At 39.7% G+C, this 15975-nt stretch overlaps 1 protein-coding gene across 3 annotated transcripts in view; it reads left to right on the forward strand.

The window, feature by feature from the left end:
* The window catches only part of ccdc66 (coiled-coil domain containing 66), a 72951-nt gene that overhangs the window by 43960 nt on the left and 13016 nt on the right, over window positions 1-15975 (forward strand). For all 3 annotated transcript variants that reach the window (XM_043708098.1, XM_043708099.1, XM_043708100.1), the window contains 5 exons: window positions 1122-1283; window positions 2555-2699; window positions 2821-2946; window positions 4424-4941; window positions 12692-12750. In XM_043708098.1, coding sequence (XP_043564033.1) covers window positions 1122-1283; window positions 2555-2699; window positions 2821-2946; window positions 4424-4941; window positions 12692-12750 — 1010 coding nt within the window. The remainder of the gene's footprint in view (window positions 1-1121; window positions 1284-2554; window positions 2700-2820; window positions 2947-4423; window positions 4942-12691; window positions 12751-15975) is intronic.

The following is a 15975-nucleotide window of genomic DNA, read 5'->3' on the forward strand; positions in this document are numbered from 1 at the left end:
TTGAAACGCTGCAGTCCATGTGGAGAAACCACACCAACAGCATTATTAGGAAGGCAGTTCTCAGATTTTGATAAGACTGTGAAGAAATAGAGCTGTAGGTTCAAGTGGGGAGGGTGTGTGGCTTGGTGGAGTACTTGTTGTGGATGGTGATGTTCCATTTGTGTATTGTTCTAGTTCTTCTAGATGGGAGAGCTGAGTGTTTGGAAAGTCCTATCGAAGTCCTTATCCTTGCTATATTGTTGCAGTGTATCTTGTAGTTAGTACAAATTGTAGCCACTATTTGATGTTACTGAGGGATCAAATGCTTAATTTCTTGGTGGGATGAAGGTTAAGTGGGCTGCTTTATCTGAGATGGTAGTAAGCTTCGCTTTTATTTCTGGAAGGACAGCACTCTTTCAGGCAAGTAGAAAGTAGTCCTTCAACCTTCTGACTTGAGCTTTGTAGGTATTATTGATGGTAAGTATCCAATTCTCTTTTTTAAGTTACTTCTGCCACTATCGAAGCATATTTTATTTATTCCACCATAATCCCTCCAAGGTTTGGATTCCTGTAATAAATCAATCCTTCTGTTACTCCTCTCTTGAGAACAAAACCAGATTTTCTAATCTCTCCACATCATGAAAGATGCTTGTATCCGTGGACAATTTTCTCCTTTTTCAATCCACAGATGTTTTACAGCAGTTGAGTCCAGTACTTGAATCTGATTAAATATTTCTGGATTTCATATACAATGCACCAGAAACTCCCCAATTGAACAACTTTGTTCACAGTTTCTGGAGATTACTATGATAAGGATCCTGGATGACTATCACAGTCTCTATTCCTGTTTCTAAGAAACGTAATTACGTGGTTTCACTCAAGCTATCACAAACAGCAGCAGCTGAACCAGGATCACAGATGAACAGTACAAAATGTGGAATTCTGTTAAGATATAAAAACGAAACAACACTGAGGAATTGACTAAACAACCTATTTCCTAGTAATTCAAAGAACAAGGTTTCATCGCCGCTTTACATTGTTTAGATCTTATTTAATGATATTTTAAGAAGATAGTAGATAATATAAAATTAATTGCTATCTTTCATGACATGATAGTTAATTTATTTAGTCTTGTTCTTTAGAAAGCTATAGCCATCCAAGTGGAGGAGCGCCGCAGGCAGAAGCAGCTGGAAGAAGATCAGAAACGCAAAGAAGAACAAAAGGAAGAACTTCGTTTGGCAAAGGAGAGAGAAAAATTGAAACAACAATATGAGGAAGAAACACGAGCACAAAGGGAAAAAGAAGTAGGTGTTGTTAACAATTTAACTTTAAATTATAGGTGGAGCTCCAGTTGAGCAATATCTTTACTGAGTTTTTAAAATACTATCTGATCTGCAACTAAGTTTAGTGCTTTTTTGGATATTTAACTCAGTAATATACATTTCCTAATCCTTGATGCACTGACAAAAATGTATTGTTATCTCAAAACTTAATTCAGTACTTAGTTTTTTTTTTACAGTTTATTGGCTCAACTGATGGAACTCTTCATATCTTTTTGTTAGATAGGCGTGCATTCTAATTCCATTTTGTGAACTGAAAAGAAACTCTAGGTGTACACGTCCTGTGAGAATGTTGTGTCCTCTCTAGAACTCTAGAATGAGTATGGTACTGAGATTCTTGTTTCCATGTTCGAAGTGTTCTGACCAATGTTCTTCAAACAAACAACACTGCCAAACTCATGAATCCTATTTGTACTTTTTTGCGGGATCTTGCTGCATACAAAATATTTACTATATTTGCCTTGCGAACAATGATACCTACTCTAAGGAGTAATTAATTGGCAGCAAAGTACTATAAAAATACGAAAAGCATAAATCACATTTACTTTTATTGGTCATGTCTGTAATGGGGCTTCATGTTTCCGGGCATTAGAGCAACCACTCAAATGTTAATAGACCAAAAAAAATCTATGTAATTGATTGCATAGGCTTGGCTGTGTTCTTATTAAAACAAATTCACCTGGAAGCTTAAATAGGTAGAAAAGAGGCAGCTATCAACCACTCTGTGGTGGCAGGCTTTCTAACACTTGCCATAGTCAATCCTGACCCCTATCTGTTGGCCATGGAGTCTGGGTGAGCTAACCTAAGAAAGTGCAAATAGTCTAGATTATGGATAAATCAGCTGAGGTCTGGGATATAGGTTTGAGACACAATGTTCCCATCTACTAAATATGCACCTTGAATCGGCAGTGACAAAAAAGTCTAGGCTAAACTATCCTTTTGTTTGCTTCCGCAGCTCTGGCAGTGTGCCCAAAATCTTCCCTAGAGCATCACATTGTCAGTAATGTTTGAAATTGTATTTGCTGCGTCAAAGTGCATTGAGAGTGCCATTTGGTCTGAAGAAAGTGTAATTGCAAATCTTCAACTTTGGTGGAAGTTTTTTTGACAACAGCTAATTAATTGACAAAACTAACAAATTATGAATTTCTAGTTAAAAAAATTAGAATAATGACTCCTTGTTTGTTATAAGCAAAACCTAAAAATGGATATATTTTGAAGTATCTTTGATCTTCTAGGAATTCCATAATCGTAAAATCAACATGCTTTATGAAACTGTACAGAGGGCACAAGAGGAGGCACAAAGGCAGAAACAAGAACAGCGCATTAGAGAGTTGGTTCGTAAAGGGCATGATATTTCAAATCTACAGAAGAATGTAGAAGGTATGTAAGAGATAATCACTACAAATTCTAAAATTTGGTTATTGTCAAAGAATGTAGTAAGGATTGTTCTCAACACTTTTTCCACTTCCTTTTGATTGACTACATTATTTATAACTGACAGATATCACAGACTGCACAAGCTCCTGCACAGTACCTGGCAGCCATGATTGTGAAGAGGTTAGTGAGGTACTGGGACAAGCTGAATTGGAAAAAGATTCTTCAAGAAAAGACAGAAGTATCCAAACGGGTCAGTATTTGTTCAGCAAAAGACTTGCTGAATTTTACAAAACCACAAGACTGCCCAAGTATGATGGCAATATCATCTGTCCACTTAGCTTGGTCTATTTATAACAACATTGAACTTTTCTCTCAAGCACTTCAGCCATTGGTTTGCTAGTTGGTTGTTGCTGGTGCTGTTGTCAGTCACCTTATGTCTGTTCCTTGTGCGTAACCACCTTTTACTGTTTGAAACAGTTTATTTATTCATCCTAAACATTGCTTGATATGTGAATAGCTCTATAAAATCTCTTAACCATCTCTGTTCTGTGAAGAGTTTTGTCAGATCTTCCTGTCTGTCCCCAAACTTTAGTAACTTATCCATGGACATAGGAACAGAAATAGGCCATTCAACCCATTGAGCTTACTTTGCCTTTTGCTTAGATTATGGTTGATCATCCACTCAATGCCACTTTCCTGCACTACCCCTATAATTCTTGATTAACTTAAAAATCACACAACACCAGGTTCCACAGATATATTTGGAAGTACTAGCTTTCAGAGCATGGCTCCTTCATCAGATAGCTGTGGAGCAGGATCATATGATACAGAAATTTTAGCAGAAGATCACAGTGTTATGCAACTGATACGCTATATTGAACAAACATAGATTGCTGTTAAGTCTCTCATCTTAGAATGGGTTACAGGTTTCAGTTTGTTAATATGGAAATCCCAGAACTACTATCAAGTCACATTCTCGAGATTACGTTAGGTTTTATAAAAAAAAGTGACATCTCAACTCAGACAATGCATCAAAGATGTGAGGTTAGAGTATCCCAAATTTGAGTCAGACTGGTTCTGTTTCCAAAATTGGAATTTATAAAATGTTAAATGGGTTGACTGCCTGCAGATTGTGTGTCTTTTGAACAAAATAGGATGTATCAGCAATTACAATTCTGCAAATGTAAATTCACCCCATAGACTTATGCGTGCATGTGATGAAAGAGAGAGAGTGCACGTGTGTGTGTATGTGTGTGTGTTTGTATGTTTATGCCTATTGGGTGGAGGGGGGATGGGAGAAGGTGGTGTGTGTGTGTGTGAGAAAGAGCATGTGTAAGAGAGTGTCTACGTACGTACATACATACGTGTTTGTGTGTGTGTGTATGTATTTTAGTAGGGCCACCTGTAGTGTGACATGAACCCAAGATCCCAGTTGATTATGTTTGTTTTTCTTAGAAAATATCTCACAATTCATATTGTTTCATCTGCGCTGTTCTTGCCAATTCACTTAACCTGTCCAAATCACCTTGATGCTTCCCTGCATCTTCCTCACAACTTACTTTCAGAATAGATCTCAAAATTTCATAGTATAATCTTTTCAAATCAGTTTGATCTTATTGAACATGGCTATGAATTTGAGGTGCTATATGCAAGGAGCAATGCTTATGTTAATTATGTGAGATCGCTCAGATAAAATAGAGAATTGTAACAATGTTTGTGTTTTCCAGAGGATTTTGAGTTGATTGCGAAAGTTGAATACAGTGCAGAAGTTACAGACCATAGTGCAGTGTCCGACACAGTAGAAACAGTTGCAGAATGCAACACTGTGCCAATCGCAAAGAAATCCAAGATGAAGCCAAGTGAAAAGTTTGCAGTGACTGAAAAAGAAAATGTTTTGTTATATGATGATTCATGCCATCAACTTGCAAAAACTAAAAAAGGGAAAAATGAAAAACGTCCAGAATGGAACACAAACAAAACAAGTAAGAGGTACATCCCTGCTTCAGAACGTTATCCTAAAGGTTTACAGAGAGAGAGAGAAGAGAAAAAAATGAGAAGACAGATGGAACTGTTGCAGTTGTTGGAAAAAAATGCTCCAGAGCATCGAGTGAAGAAAAAGCAGTCCTCTAAAGAACCCGTAGTAGAGAGACCACCTTCACCAGTGGTGCCAGCACTACAAGCAAAAATAGCTGTCTGTGTATCCCCTCAACCTGTAGAAAAACAAGAATTATTTGTTCTGCAGCAGGTAATGACGTTACTTTACAGCTATATAACATGTTCAGAACTATCATGAGTAACGAGACCACTGTGTACAATGAAAACGAAAGGTAATTTCCAGACTTTTGCATTTGTGATGTGACTAACATCTGAATCCTGTTAAAATGTTAGACTTGATCGAAGGCCATGAGTATCTGGATGCGAAAGGTGATGCTCAATATGGAAATGAAATGTATGAACAGAAAATTTTTTGACTTGGATTGATCATCATAATATAGGTTAAGCATACAAGTCCAGACAAATTTGGAATGCAGTTAATGAGATTCCTGCCCTCAGATTGAAGTAGGAAATATTGAACAGGATTCCAGCAAGATTAAGTACGATTAATTAATTTATACTATTGAGAGGTCAGCTATCTTCCAGTATTCACTGTTCCAGATCACAAATGAGGAATGTCCATTAAGTTATTGTATCAGAGGGTCTAAACTGAACATAAGTCATACCTGGAAAGAACAAGGAAGGGAGGAAAGTGGTGTTTTGTGGGGTGTGGAGGGGGAGGAATGTGGAAGTTGGGGAGAGAGGTGAAAGCTGGAGGATATATCACTGTTGCCACTGGCACATTATTGCTACTATGACTCACAACTTTATTCTTAATGAAATGAAATTCAATTATAACCATTCATTTTCTTCTTTCTGACAAACAACTAACTTCTAATCTGAAGGTTTTACCATGAAAACAAAGCCTTTTAACATAAATTTATTCATTTTCTCAATGATATTACCTCAAAAGTCACAAAGGATTGCCCCAGCTTGCATTACTTTTTTGAAGTGTTGAAATTCAGGCTAATTAGATTTAATTGAGCAGTTACGCTGAAGCCAAAATAAGAATAGTTTAAATGTTTGTTCTTTATGAAATGCATTTACATATTGCTATCATGGAATTAGATGAAATATTGGAAACATGGGCACAGCAAGATGAAACAATATTTTAAATTCGTCCTCAAATTATGACGTGGCAAGACAAAGAACCTCGAGCATAATTTCTAAATGAAAAGCAACTATCATGGAATTAGATGAAATATTGGAAACATGGGCACAGCAAGATGAAACAATATTTTAAATTCGTCCTCAAATTAAGACGTGACAAGACAGAGAACCTTGAGCGTAATTTCTAAATGAAAAGCAACTCCATAGGTTCGAGTGTGGACTGTTTGTTTCTTTTTCCTTGTTTCCCACATTTGATAAATTGTCTTCTGTCCTCCCCTTCAAATCTGCTTAAACAAAATACTGGCTTCCATGTTGACAACCTAAGCGTTCCATGGAGGAGCAATTTATGCAAGTTGATGAATTGTGAGTGGTTGCCCTGTTCTAAAGGTATTTGCCAATAGATGATACTGTGAAGGTTCACATTCTATGATATATTGGCCTAGAATTTGCAGTTAGTGGCGAAGCGAGGGCACTTGCCATTTCTTAAGTAAGTCATATTGAGTGATCTAGCAAACTCTGTGGTGATGTTTTAATCTCTTCTGCTGTTTAGGAGCATTGTAACTGATTGTGATATTCTTTCTAGGCACTCATAGCATGGAACAGCAGTGATATTGTTGGCCTGTCGTAGCTGCCAATCACATTAAAGAATTTTCATGCTATCCTAAAAAATGTAAAGCACCAAAATAAAGGCATTTGGGAAAAAATAATTTCTTGAGAGAAATTTAAAAGTTGGGAGCATCTATCCAGAGATGTAAATCAAAGTTAAAGCATTTTACAAAAAAAGCAAACTTTTGAATAAGTTATTTTTAAAAATAGCTTAAATATTTTATTTAATCATGATTATTAAGTAATTTTTCAGGTTAAGTTCTTTTCATTAAATTTTATTAATTTCATTGTTTTTGAAAATCTAGTCTCACACGAATAAATCAGATGTGTGCTGTAAGTAGATCCACAATACTATTAGGGAGTTCCAGGATTTTGACCTGACAATGTTGAAGCACCAGTCTCTGACGGATTGCTTTTCTCACTGTCTCCCTGTGTCTCACTACCACTACACTCCCCTCACTAATTCAATCCTCCCAAGCATCTCTGGCAAATCTCTCTGCCAGTATGTTAGTCCCCTTCCAATTCATGTGCAATTGTTTCTTCTTATACAGGTCTCTTCTATCCCAGAAGCAATTCCAATTATCCAAACATGTGAATCCTTCTCTCCCGCAACTGCTCCTCAGCTACTGATTTATCTTCTCTATTCTTACCCTCACTAGCTCATGGCACTAGGAGTAATCTAGGTATTACTACCTTCGAGGACCTTTTTAAATTCCTGCCTCACATCCTATATTCTCTCCTCAGAATCTCATTCTTTTTTCTTCCTATGTTGTTAGTGTCTATTGTGTACAACCATCTCCTGCTGGTCCCTCTCCTCTTTGAGAATATTCTGCACCCTCTCAGCGATATCCTTGATCCTGGCATCAGGGAGGCAACACATTATTCTGATGTGTTGTTGTTGGCCACAGAAACATCTGTCTGTGTCTCTGACTAAAGATTCCCCTATCACAATCAACCGCTTGGAACTTGGCGCATATCTCGTTACATAAGAGTCAGTCCAGTACCAGAAATCGGGCGGTTAGCGTTGTGTTCCCTGAGAGTGCCCCCCCCGCCTCACATTTTCCAAAACAATATAATTATTTGAGACGGGGATAGCCACAGGAGATTCCTGCACTCCTTGCCTTCCCCTCTTACCTTTCCTGGAGGTAACTCATCTACCTGACTGTATCTATGGTTTTTCTTCCTTCCTGCATCTGCTATCCATTGCACCCCCCAGCTCCTGTAAATTCCTCATTGCTTCTAACTGATACTCTGACAGATCCATGTTATCCAATAGGATTCGCAACCAAACACACTTCTTGCTGACATAATAATCAGTAACGTGGAAACGTTCCCTATTCTTCCATGTCTGACAGGAGGAGCACATTACTCTACTAAAGGCCTTCTTTGAACCTTAAGAATTGACAGACACAGAAAATAGCCCAGACTTACTGCTCTAAAAATACATCTCCAGACTAACTTAGTACCTATGTTTTATATTGTTAAAGTTTAATCAAGGGACCAATTTCAATATGATTGAGTTTTTTTGAAGAAGTAACGAAGAGGATTGATGTGTGCAGAGTGGTGGATGTGATCTATATGGACTTCAGTCAGACATTTGACAAGGATCCTCATGGTAGACTGGTTAGCAAGGTTAGAACACATGGAATACAGGGAGAATTAGCTATTTGGTTACAGCACTGGCTCGAAGGTTGAAGACTGAGGGTGGTGGTGGAGGGTTGCTTTTCAGAATGCAGACCTATAACTAGCAGTGTACCGGAAGGATCGGTGCTGGGTCCACTGCTTTTCGTCACTGATATAAATGATTTGGATGTGAACATAGGAGGTATGGTTAGTATGTTTGCAGATGACACCAAAATTGGAGGTGTAGTGGACAGTGAAGAAGGTTACCTCAGTGTACAATATGTTCTTGATCAGATGGACCAATGGGCTGAGGAATGGCAGATGGAGTTTAATTTAGATAAATGTGAGATGCTGTATTTCGGAAAGGCAAATCAGACAGGACTTATACACTTAATGGTAAGGTTCTGGGGAATGTGGCTGAACAAAGAGACCTTGAAGTGCAGGTTCATAGTTCCTTGTAAATGGAGTAGCGGGTAGGTAGGAGAGTGAAGGAAGAGTTTGGTATGCTTTCCTTTATTGGTCAGAGCATCGAGAATAGGAGTTGGGAGGTCATTTTGCGGCTGTACAGGACTTTGGTTAGGCCACTTTTGGAATACTGTGTGCAATTCTGTTCTCCCTGCTATGGGAAGGATGTTGTGAAACTTGAAAGGGTTCAGAAAAGATTTACAAGAATGTTGCCAGTGTTGGACGTTTTGACCTATAGGGACTACCTGATTAAGCTGAGGCTGTTTTCCCTGGAGCATCATTGAGGGGTGACCTTTATAGAGGTTTATAAAATCATGAGGGGCATAGATAAAGTGAATAGTCAAGGTCTTTTCGTGGGTGGGGGAGTCCAAAGCTTAAGGCGAGAGGAGAAAGATTTAGAAGGCATTTAAGGGGCAACTTTTTCACGCAGAGGGTGGTGTGTGTATGGAATGAGTTTCCAGAGGAAGTAGTAGAGGCTGGTATAATTACAGCATTTAAAAGACATCTGGATGCGTGTATGAATAGAGGGGAATGGGCCAAATGCAGGCAAATGGGACTGGATTAATTTAGGATATCTACACGAGTTGGACCGAAGAGTCTGTGTCCAGGATGTAGAGCTCTGTGACTCTAAATCAGGGTGGTAAGTGGCTTGGAGGGGAACTTGCAAGTGCTGGTGTTCCCATGTATCAGTTTCCTTTGTCCTTCTAGATGGAAATAGCTGGGAGTTTGTAAAGTGCTTTCTTATGAGTCTTGGTGAATTTCTGCTGCTGAGGAAGTGAATGCTTGTTGATGTGCCAATCAAGCAAGCTGCTTTGTCCTGGATGGTGTGAAGCTTCTTGAGAACTGTTGAAGCTGCACTCATGGGAAGTATTCCATCACATTCCTGACTTATGACTTGTAGCTAGTGAACAGGCTTTGGGAAGTCAGGAGATGAGTTACTTGCTGCTGACCTTTTCTTGAAGCTGCAGTGTTTATATAACTAGTCCAGTTCTTTTCAATGGTAATCCTAGGCTGTTGACAGTGGCGGGTTCAGTGATGTTAACAGCATTGAATATCAAAGGTTAGTGGTTAAACTTCTCTTATTGGAGAAGAGCATTGCCTGGTATTTATGTGGCGCACCTGTTACTTGCTACTTTTCATCCCAAGGCTGCATGTTGTCTGGGTTTTGCTGAATTTGGACATGGGCTGCTTCAGTATTTGGGAAGACATGAATCGTGCTAAACATGTACTCATCAGTGAACACCCACATTTGTGACTTTAGGATGGAGGGATTATCATTGATGAAACAGCTGGAGGACACTACACTGGGAACTCCTGCAGCGATGGCTGACCTCCAACAATCGCAATCATCTTCCTTTGTGCTGGTAGGACTCTAACCAGTGGTAGTTTTCCCCTGATTCCCATTATCTCCAATTTTGCTAGGGCTCCTCAATTACTCTGTCTTTCTGGTCTTAATATCAAGGGCGAGAAAGTGAGGACTGCAGATGGGCAGTCACTTTCAATTCACCTCTGGAATTCAACTGTTCTGTCCACGTTTGAACCAAGACTTTAATGAGGTCCCTTTCAGAACCTAAAGTGATTGTCAGTGAGCTGGCGCTTGCTTAGCAATAACTACTTGGTGGCATTGTTGATGATCAATGGTAGAAGGATGGGGGACAATTGACCAGGCTGGATTTGTCCTTTGTGTGTGCAAGAGATACTTGAGAAAGTTTCCACATTGTTAGTTGAACACAGTGTTGCAGTTGCACCGGAGCAACTTGGCCAGGGGTATAGAAAGTATTGGAGCACGTTCTTCAGCTGTGTTGCTAGAATATTGTCAGGGCCCACGAACTTAGCAGTATTCAGTGGCTTCAGCCATTTCCTGAAATCATGTGGAGTCAGTTGTCATATTCTGTAATTTAAAAATCCAGCATGTCAGCCATTTGACGGGTGGATCTGGTGCTGGGTGACTGAGTACGAAGCTGGGTTGGTAGAAGGTGGGGTGTTGATGCACAAGGTGTTGGGGGTGAGGGGCAGGTAAATGAAGTGTTCACAGTAGTTGTGGGGGGGGTAAGTGTCATGCCACAGGCTGGGAATGGATACTGTGTGGAGGTTGGAGTGGAGGGTTGTGATGGGGTGGGGGCAAGGTCATCTGGAGATGAATATTCGATTCTGAGCTGGAGGTTCCAATCCATTAGTGAGGTAAGGTGATGTTGACTGGGGTCTGTGGGGTGTAAGGGTTTGAGGGATGTGTAGTTGGGGCTTTGTGAAGAAGTTTGACTAGATAGTTAATAACCTAACTACTTCTGAGTGACTATTTACTGATTTTAGATAGATACTTTCAGAGGTTTTGAAGTGTACTGGAACTGCCTGATGGAATCTTCAATTTCCAAGGCAATTATTCTGAGTCAGCCATAATTTGGATTCTGCAGGATCTCCATGCAAAACTAATTTATACAACAGAAGTTACTGTCTGGCCACTGGAAAATCTAGGCTTTGGTTAGGAGGAGGCGTGCAATGCAAGTAAAGCTGGCTGCCAATGCTGTGACATGCAAAGCGAATGACAGAAGGCAATGTTAAAGAAACTGCACTTCCATCCATCCAGCAGGAGATATCCAGCTTGAGCATAATAAGATGGATGAAGAAAGAATCCTATGTTGATATCAGAGACAGCAAAATTGATCATAAACCAGTACAAACACAAGAGGCTACTTTTCTTCTACCTCCTTTTCCCTTCACCCGCCCTCCTCACCCATCTCTTCCACCTGTCTTTTTTCCTCTCCTTCCCTGCGACTTTTACTTGTTTCACTATTGCCAGGCATTCTCCCCTTTTCTTCCCTATTGCCTCTCCTTCTGGACCTTTCTCTTCTTTTTCACACATCTCTTCCACCCCTCCCCTTCTTCCCCAGTCTCTTCCAATCTTTGTTCTCCCTCCCCTTCCATGCTTTTCCTCCCCCCAACTATTCTCTTCCCTCCTCTCCCAACCTCTGCAATTGCAATCCTTCCACTGCTGCCAGCATTGGAAGGCATTGCCTGGGTATGTCAGAGGCAAGGAACGGGATTGCAGGGGCTCTGACATTAACTTTCAAATCTTCTCAGGCCACAGAATGATTGTCAGAGGACTAATCTGAGCGTAGCTAATGTGGTGCCATTATTCAAGTAGGATGATAAGGATAAACCAGAAAAATACAGGCCATCTGAAGTGGGGTAACTATTGGAGAAATTTGAGAGACACCATTTACAGAGTAAAGGATCAATCATGGATGGTCAATATAGTTTTCTCAGGGGAGATCACCTCCAAGAAATTTAATTGAACCTTTCAAGAAGGTGGTTAGGTGTGTGGATGAGGATAGTAAAATATACATTGAATTTTTTGACAGTCTCACATGGCAGACTGGTTAAGAACCTAAGAACCCATTGGATCCAGGGCAGTTTGGCAAATTGGATCCAAAATTGACTTAATGGCAGGAGCAATGGTTGATGATAGAAAGTTTTTTTTTGAGGAGGCGTTTATCCAGTGGTGTAACACTGGGTACATTGCTGGGTCTCTTGCTATTTGTTATGAACATCAATGATTGAGACATGAATGTAGGAGATATAACAGTAATTTGCAGATTCAAGAGTCATTATTTAAATACAAATAATGTGAAAGGTTTTGGAGATTAGTGCCATTCTCCCACTTGAAAGTCATAATGCTCTTTCACAGTTGGTGCAGATACGCACTGTGGGTCAAATGGCCTCTTTTTTTTCCAATTAACAATTCTGTTATTCCATAAGAAGCCAGTAGGGTTCAAAGGTCAAATGGATAATATTGGAAGCTTTGCAAATCATTGTAGCCAAAGGTGTAATACTGATGCATTCTTTCACAACATCCAAAATAACTTTTGGGTGCTTGAGGAGGTGTGTTTCTATTTACTCGGATGGAAATTTTGTTTCATTAATAAGGCTGCCTAAAATGTGTAAAACATGATTTTCTGCTTCACTGAAAGTTTTAAGTGAACAAGTGAGGAAATCTGTTTTTATTTTCTGCTTGTGAAATCATACATGCATTCACAAAGTTATGTATCTTCTAAACTGTGCAAATAATTGTTTAACTTGATTGATAACTCTATTTGCAGGATGATCCTGTCCTACGAGGCAATTCAAACAGTAAATCATCTGCTGACAAAGATTACAGGTTGGTATTGCTGAAGTTTATCTTTAGATTTGGAAAAACGTATATATTGAGCTATGAACAAAACATATTAGACAATGCTTTGAGTAATTTATAAAATATTAGTCGACTGTTTATTCCTTATTTCTCAAGACAATAGCATGGACAGATCCAACACACTTACATTGTAACAGACAAAAGCTTATCCTTGAATCCACAGACCTTTGCAAACTGAAGAGAAGCTTCAGTACAATAAGTCAGATTGGAATTAAAATCCTGGATTCTTTCATTAACACCTTAACCAGCTGTTTATCTGCAGCTATCTCTTGGATTAAATATTTTATCTTAGTGATGGTCATGAGGGCTGCTGGATAAAGAACATCCCATTCAGAAAAAAGTTGTGAGTTGAATTGGGCATCACAGCATCTCACTCTACGAGTATGTCAAGTACTGCCAGCCCCCCTTAACATTCCTCAATATGGCAAGCATTAGCAGCGGCACCAGATGGAAGGAAGGGATGAGAGAAGTGTGTCTTTGGGATCTTAATTTCTCCAACTAACATAGCTTTCAGCAGACACTGCCCATGCAACCTTACAATGTGCTGCTAAGAAGTGATGGAAAACTTTGCACGCTGGTGGGCACCTATTGAGAACAAGCAAGTGACAAGATCTGCTTGGCTATCATAGTAATTTGCAGTTGGGATGAGAAATTGGAGGTGCCAAGGGAGGCCTAAGTATTCCTTGTGGAGTTGGGATGTACACTTGTGGTTTTTGTAGCCTCATGAGGAAATTTTTAAAATTTACCTGGAGTTCAATTTCTAAAATAATCTGGAAAATCAACCCTGCCAGTTTGAAAGTGTGTTTGCAAACCTGCTTAATTCAGGAAATTAAAATGTTGACCTGAGTAAATGAACTAACCTGTCCAATTTTGAATTCCCACCTCCAACCTGCTTTCAGTAGGTTGTGAAGACTATATCTTTTTATTTTTATGTTTGGTTTGTGAACCAAGGTGGATAAAGACTGCTTTAAGCAAAGGACTGTGGAAGGAGTTGCTGCGCATGTATAAACAAGTGACTAGAACTCATTCCGAATTGTATTTACACCATTGCTGCACTCAAGCAATAGGAGAAGATGTTTGAGATCCAAAGGTACTGTGGGTGTGTGCGCAAAGCAAGCTTTATCCAGCGACAAATTGGTTTTCAATTAGAACCAGTTTTTGTGCACTAGGATTCATCAGCATGACAACAACTGTCTGGCTCCTGGGCAAATGGACAGCTTCTGTTTGAGTGATACAGAAGCAGAAGATTGTCAGACTACAAGAGACAGCATCTCTTTTTCTCTCTCTGCAGTGAAGTAATTAAAAACTGGAAGACAGCTAACTGTTCCCTCCAACCATTTTCTATAAGCTGTTACCTCTAACCTGTGAAAGAAAAACTGACTTTCAATTTAGTCCATGATGGAGGACGGGAAAAATTTCTGGCTGTAACAGCTGCTCCTTTTTTTTGAGGTATTTTAGGTGTTGGCGGTGATTTCCTCGAATTCCAGGAGCAGCAATCACTTTTATATGCTGTTGCATTGTTTTGGAACTTTGGGGAAAAAAAAGTCAAAACAACAGAACTTTTCAAAGGGAGAAGAATAGACAAAGGAAGCACATGGTGAGGTCAGTGCAGGGGAGAGGGAGAGACAGAGAGAAACCCACATTGCTAACTGACAGAGTTAGCAGTTACTGCCTTCGCTGTTGAACTCACGTATCGCTGGACATCGGAGTGCTTCTGGGAAAATTAAAAAACAGTGAAATTCACAACTGATTTTGGAGGAACCTTTTGGGAGATGTCACTGCACAGAAACAGATTAGTGGATGTTTTAAGCGTGGTCTTAAAATAAGTCTGCAATAGTGAGTAGAGTGAGATCTTTCTTGATTATATGTTTTATTGAGCTATGTCTCTTAATTAAACTTAAACTATAAGCCATAAGTATTAATTTAACCTGAGCAGTGTTTTGTAGAGGAATAAGACAGTGCTATTTTCTGGGTCTGTAGATTGAAAGAAGCAAAAATGGCCTTCAGTAGAGTGAAATGCTCTTCTTGTCAGATGTGGGAGTTTAGGGAGAGTTTATGGATTATTGAGAATTTTATCTGCAATAAATGCCATTGGTTGTGAATCCCATCAGATCAAATGGATCGGTTGGAGAGGCAGTTAGAGTCAAGGAGGAATTTGCAAGAGTAAGGGGGTGTGATGGATGGCAGTTATAGGAAAGGGGGAGAGTCTCAGATACAGTCACATAGATGGGTTAACTCCAGGAAAGGTAAGAGAGGTAGGCAGGTAGTGCAGGAGTCTTCTGTGGCTATCCTTATTTCAAACAAGTATTCTGTTTTGGAAGATGTAGGAGGTGATGGATTCTCAGGGGAACATAGCACAAACAGCCTAGTTTCTGGTAAGGAGACTGGCTCTAATGTAATGGGAGGTACGTCGGGTTCCAAGCGATCGATCGTGTTCAAGAACTCTCTAGTCCGAGGTACAGACAGATGTTTCTGTGGCCAGCAGCGAAAAATCAGAATAGTGTGTTTCTTCCCTGGTGCCAGGATCAAGGATGTCTCAGAAAGGGTACAGAATGTTCTCAAGAGGAGCCAGCAGGAGGTCATTTACGCATTGGAACCAACGACATAGGAAGGGAAAAGATTGAGATTATGAAGGGTGATTACAGAGAGTTAGGCAGGAATTTAAAAAGGAGGTCATCGAGAATAGTAATATCTGCGTAACTCCTGGTGCTGTGAGCTAGTGAGAACAGGAAGAGGACGATAGAGCAGATGAATGCATGGCTGAGGAGCTGGTGTATGGGAGAAGGATTCACATTTTTGGAACGTTGCAAGCTGTTTTTTGGTCGAAGTGACCTGTACAAGAAGGACTGATTGCACCTAAATTGGAAGGGAGCTAATATACTGGCAGGGAGATTTGTTAGAGCTGCTCGGGATGATTTAAACTAGTAAGGGAGGAGGAGGAGTAGTGGCGTTTTTGATAAGGGATAGCATTACAGCTGTACTGAGGGAGGATATTCCTGGAAATACATCCAGTGAAGTTATTTGGGTGGAACTGAGAAAGAAGAAAGGGATGAACTCTTATTCAGATTGTATTGTAGACCCCCGAATAGAGGGAAATTCAGAAACAAATTTGTAAGGAGATCTCAGTTATCTGTAAGAATAATAGGGTGGTTATGGTAGTGGATTTTAACTTTCCAAACTGGGACTGCCACA

Source organism: Chiloscyllium plagiosum, chromosome 18 (assembly GCF_004010195.1).
Source record: "Chiloscyllium plagiosum isolate BGI_BamShark_2017 chromosome 18, ASM401019v2, whole genome shotgun sequence".
NCBI classification, from domain to species: Eukaryota; Metazoa; Chordata; class Chondrichthyes; order Orectolobiformes; family Hemiscylliidae; genus Chiloscyllium; species Chiloscyllium plagiosum.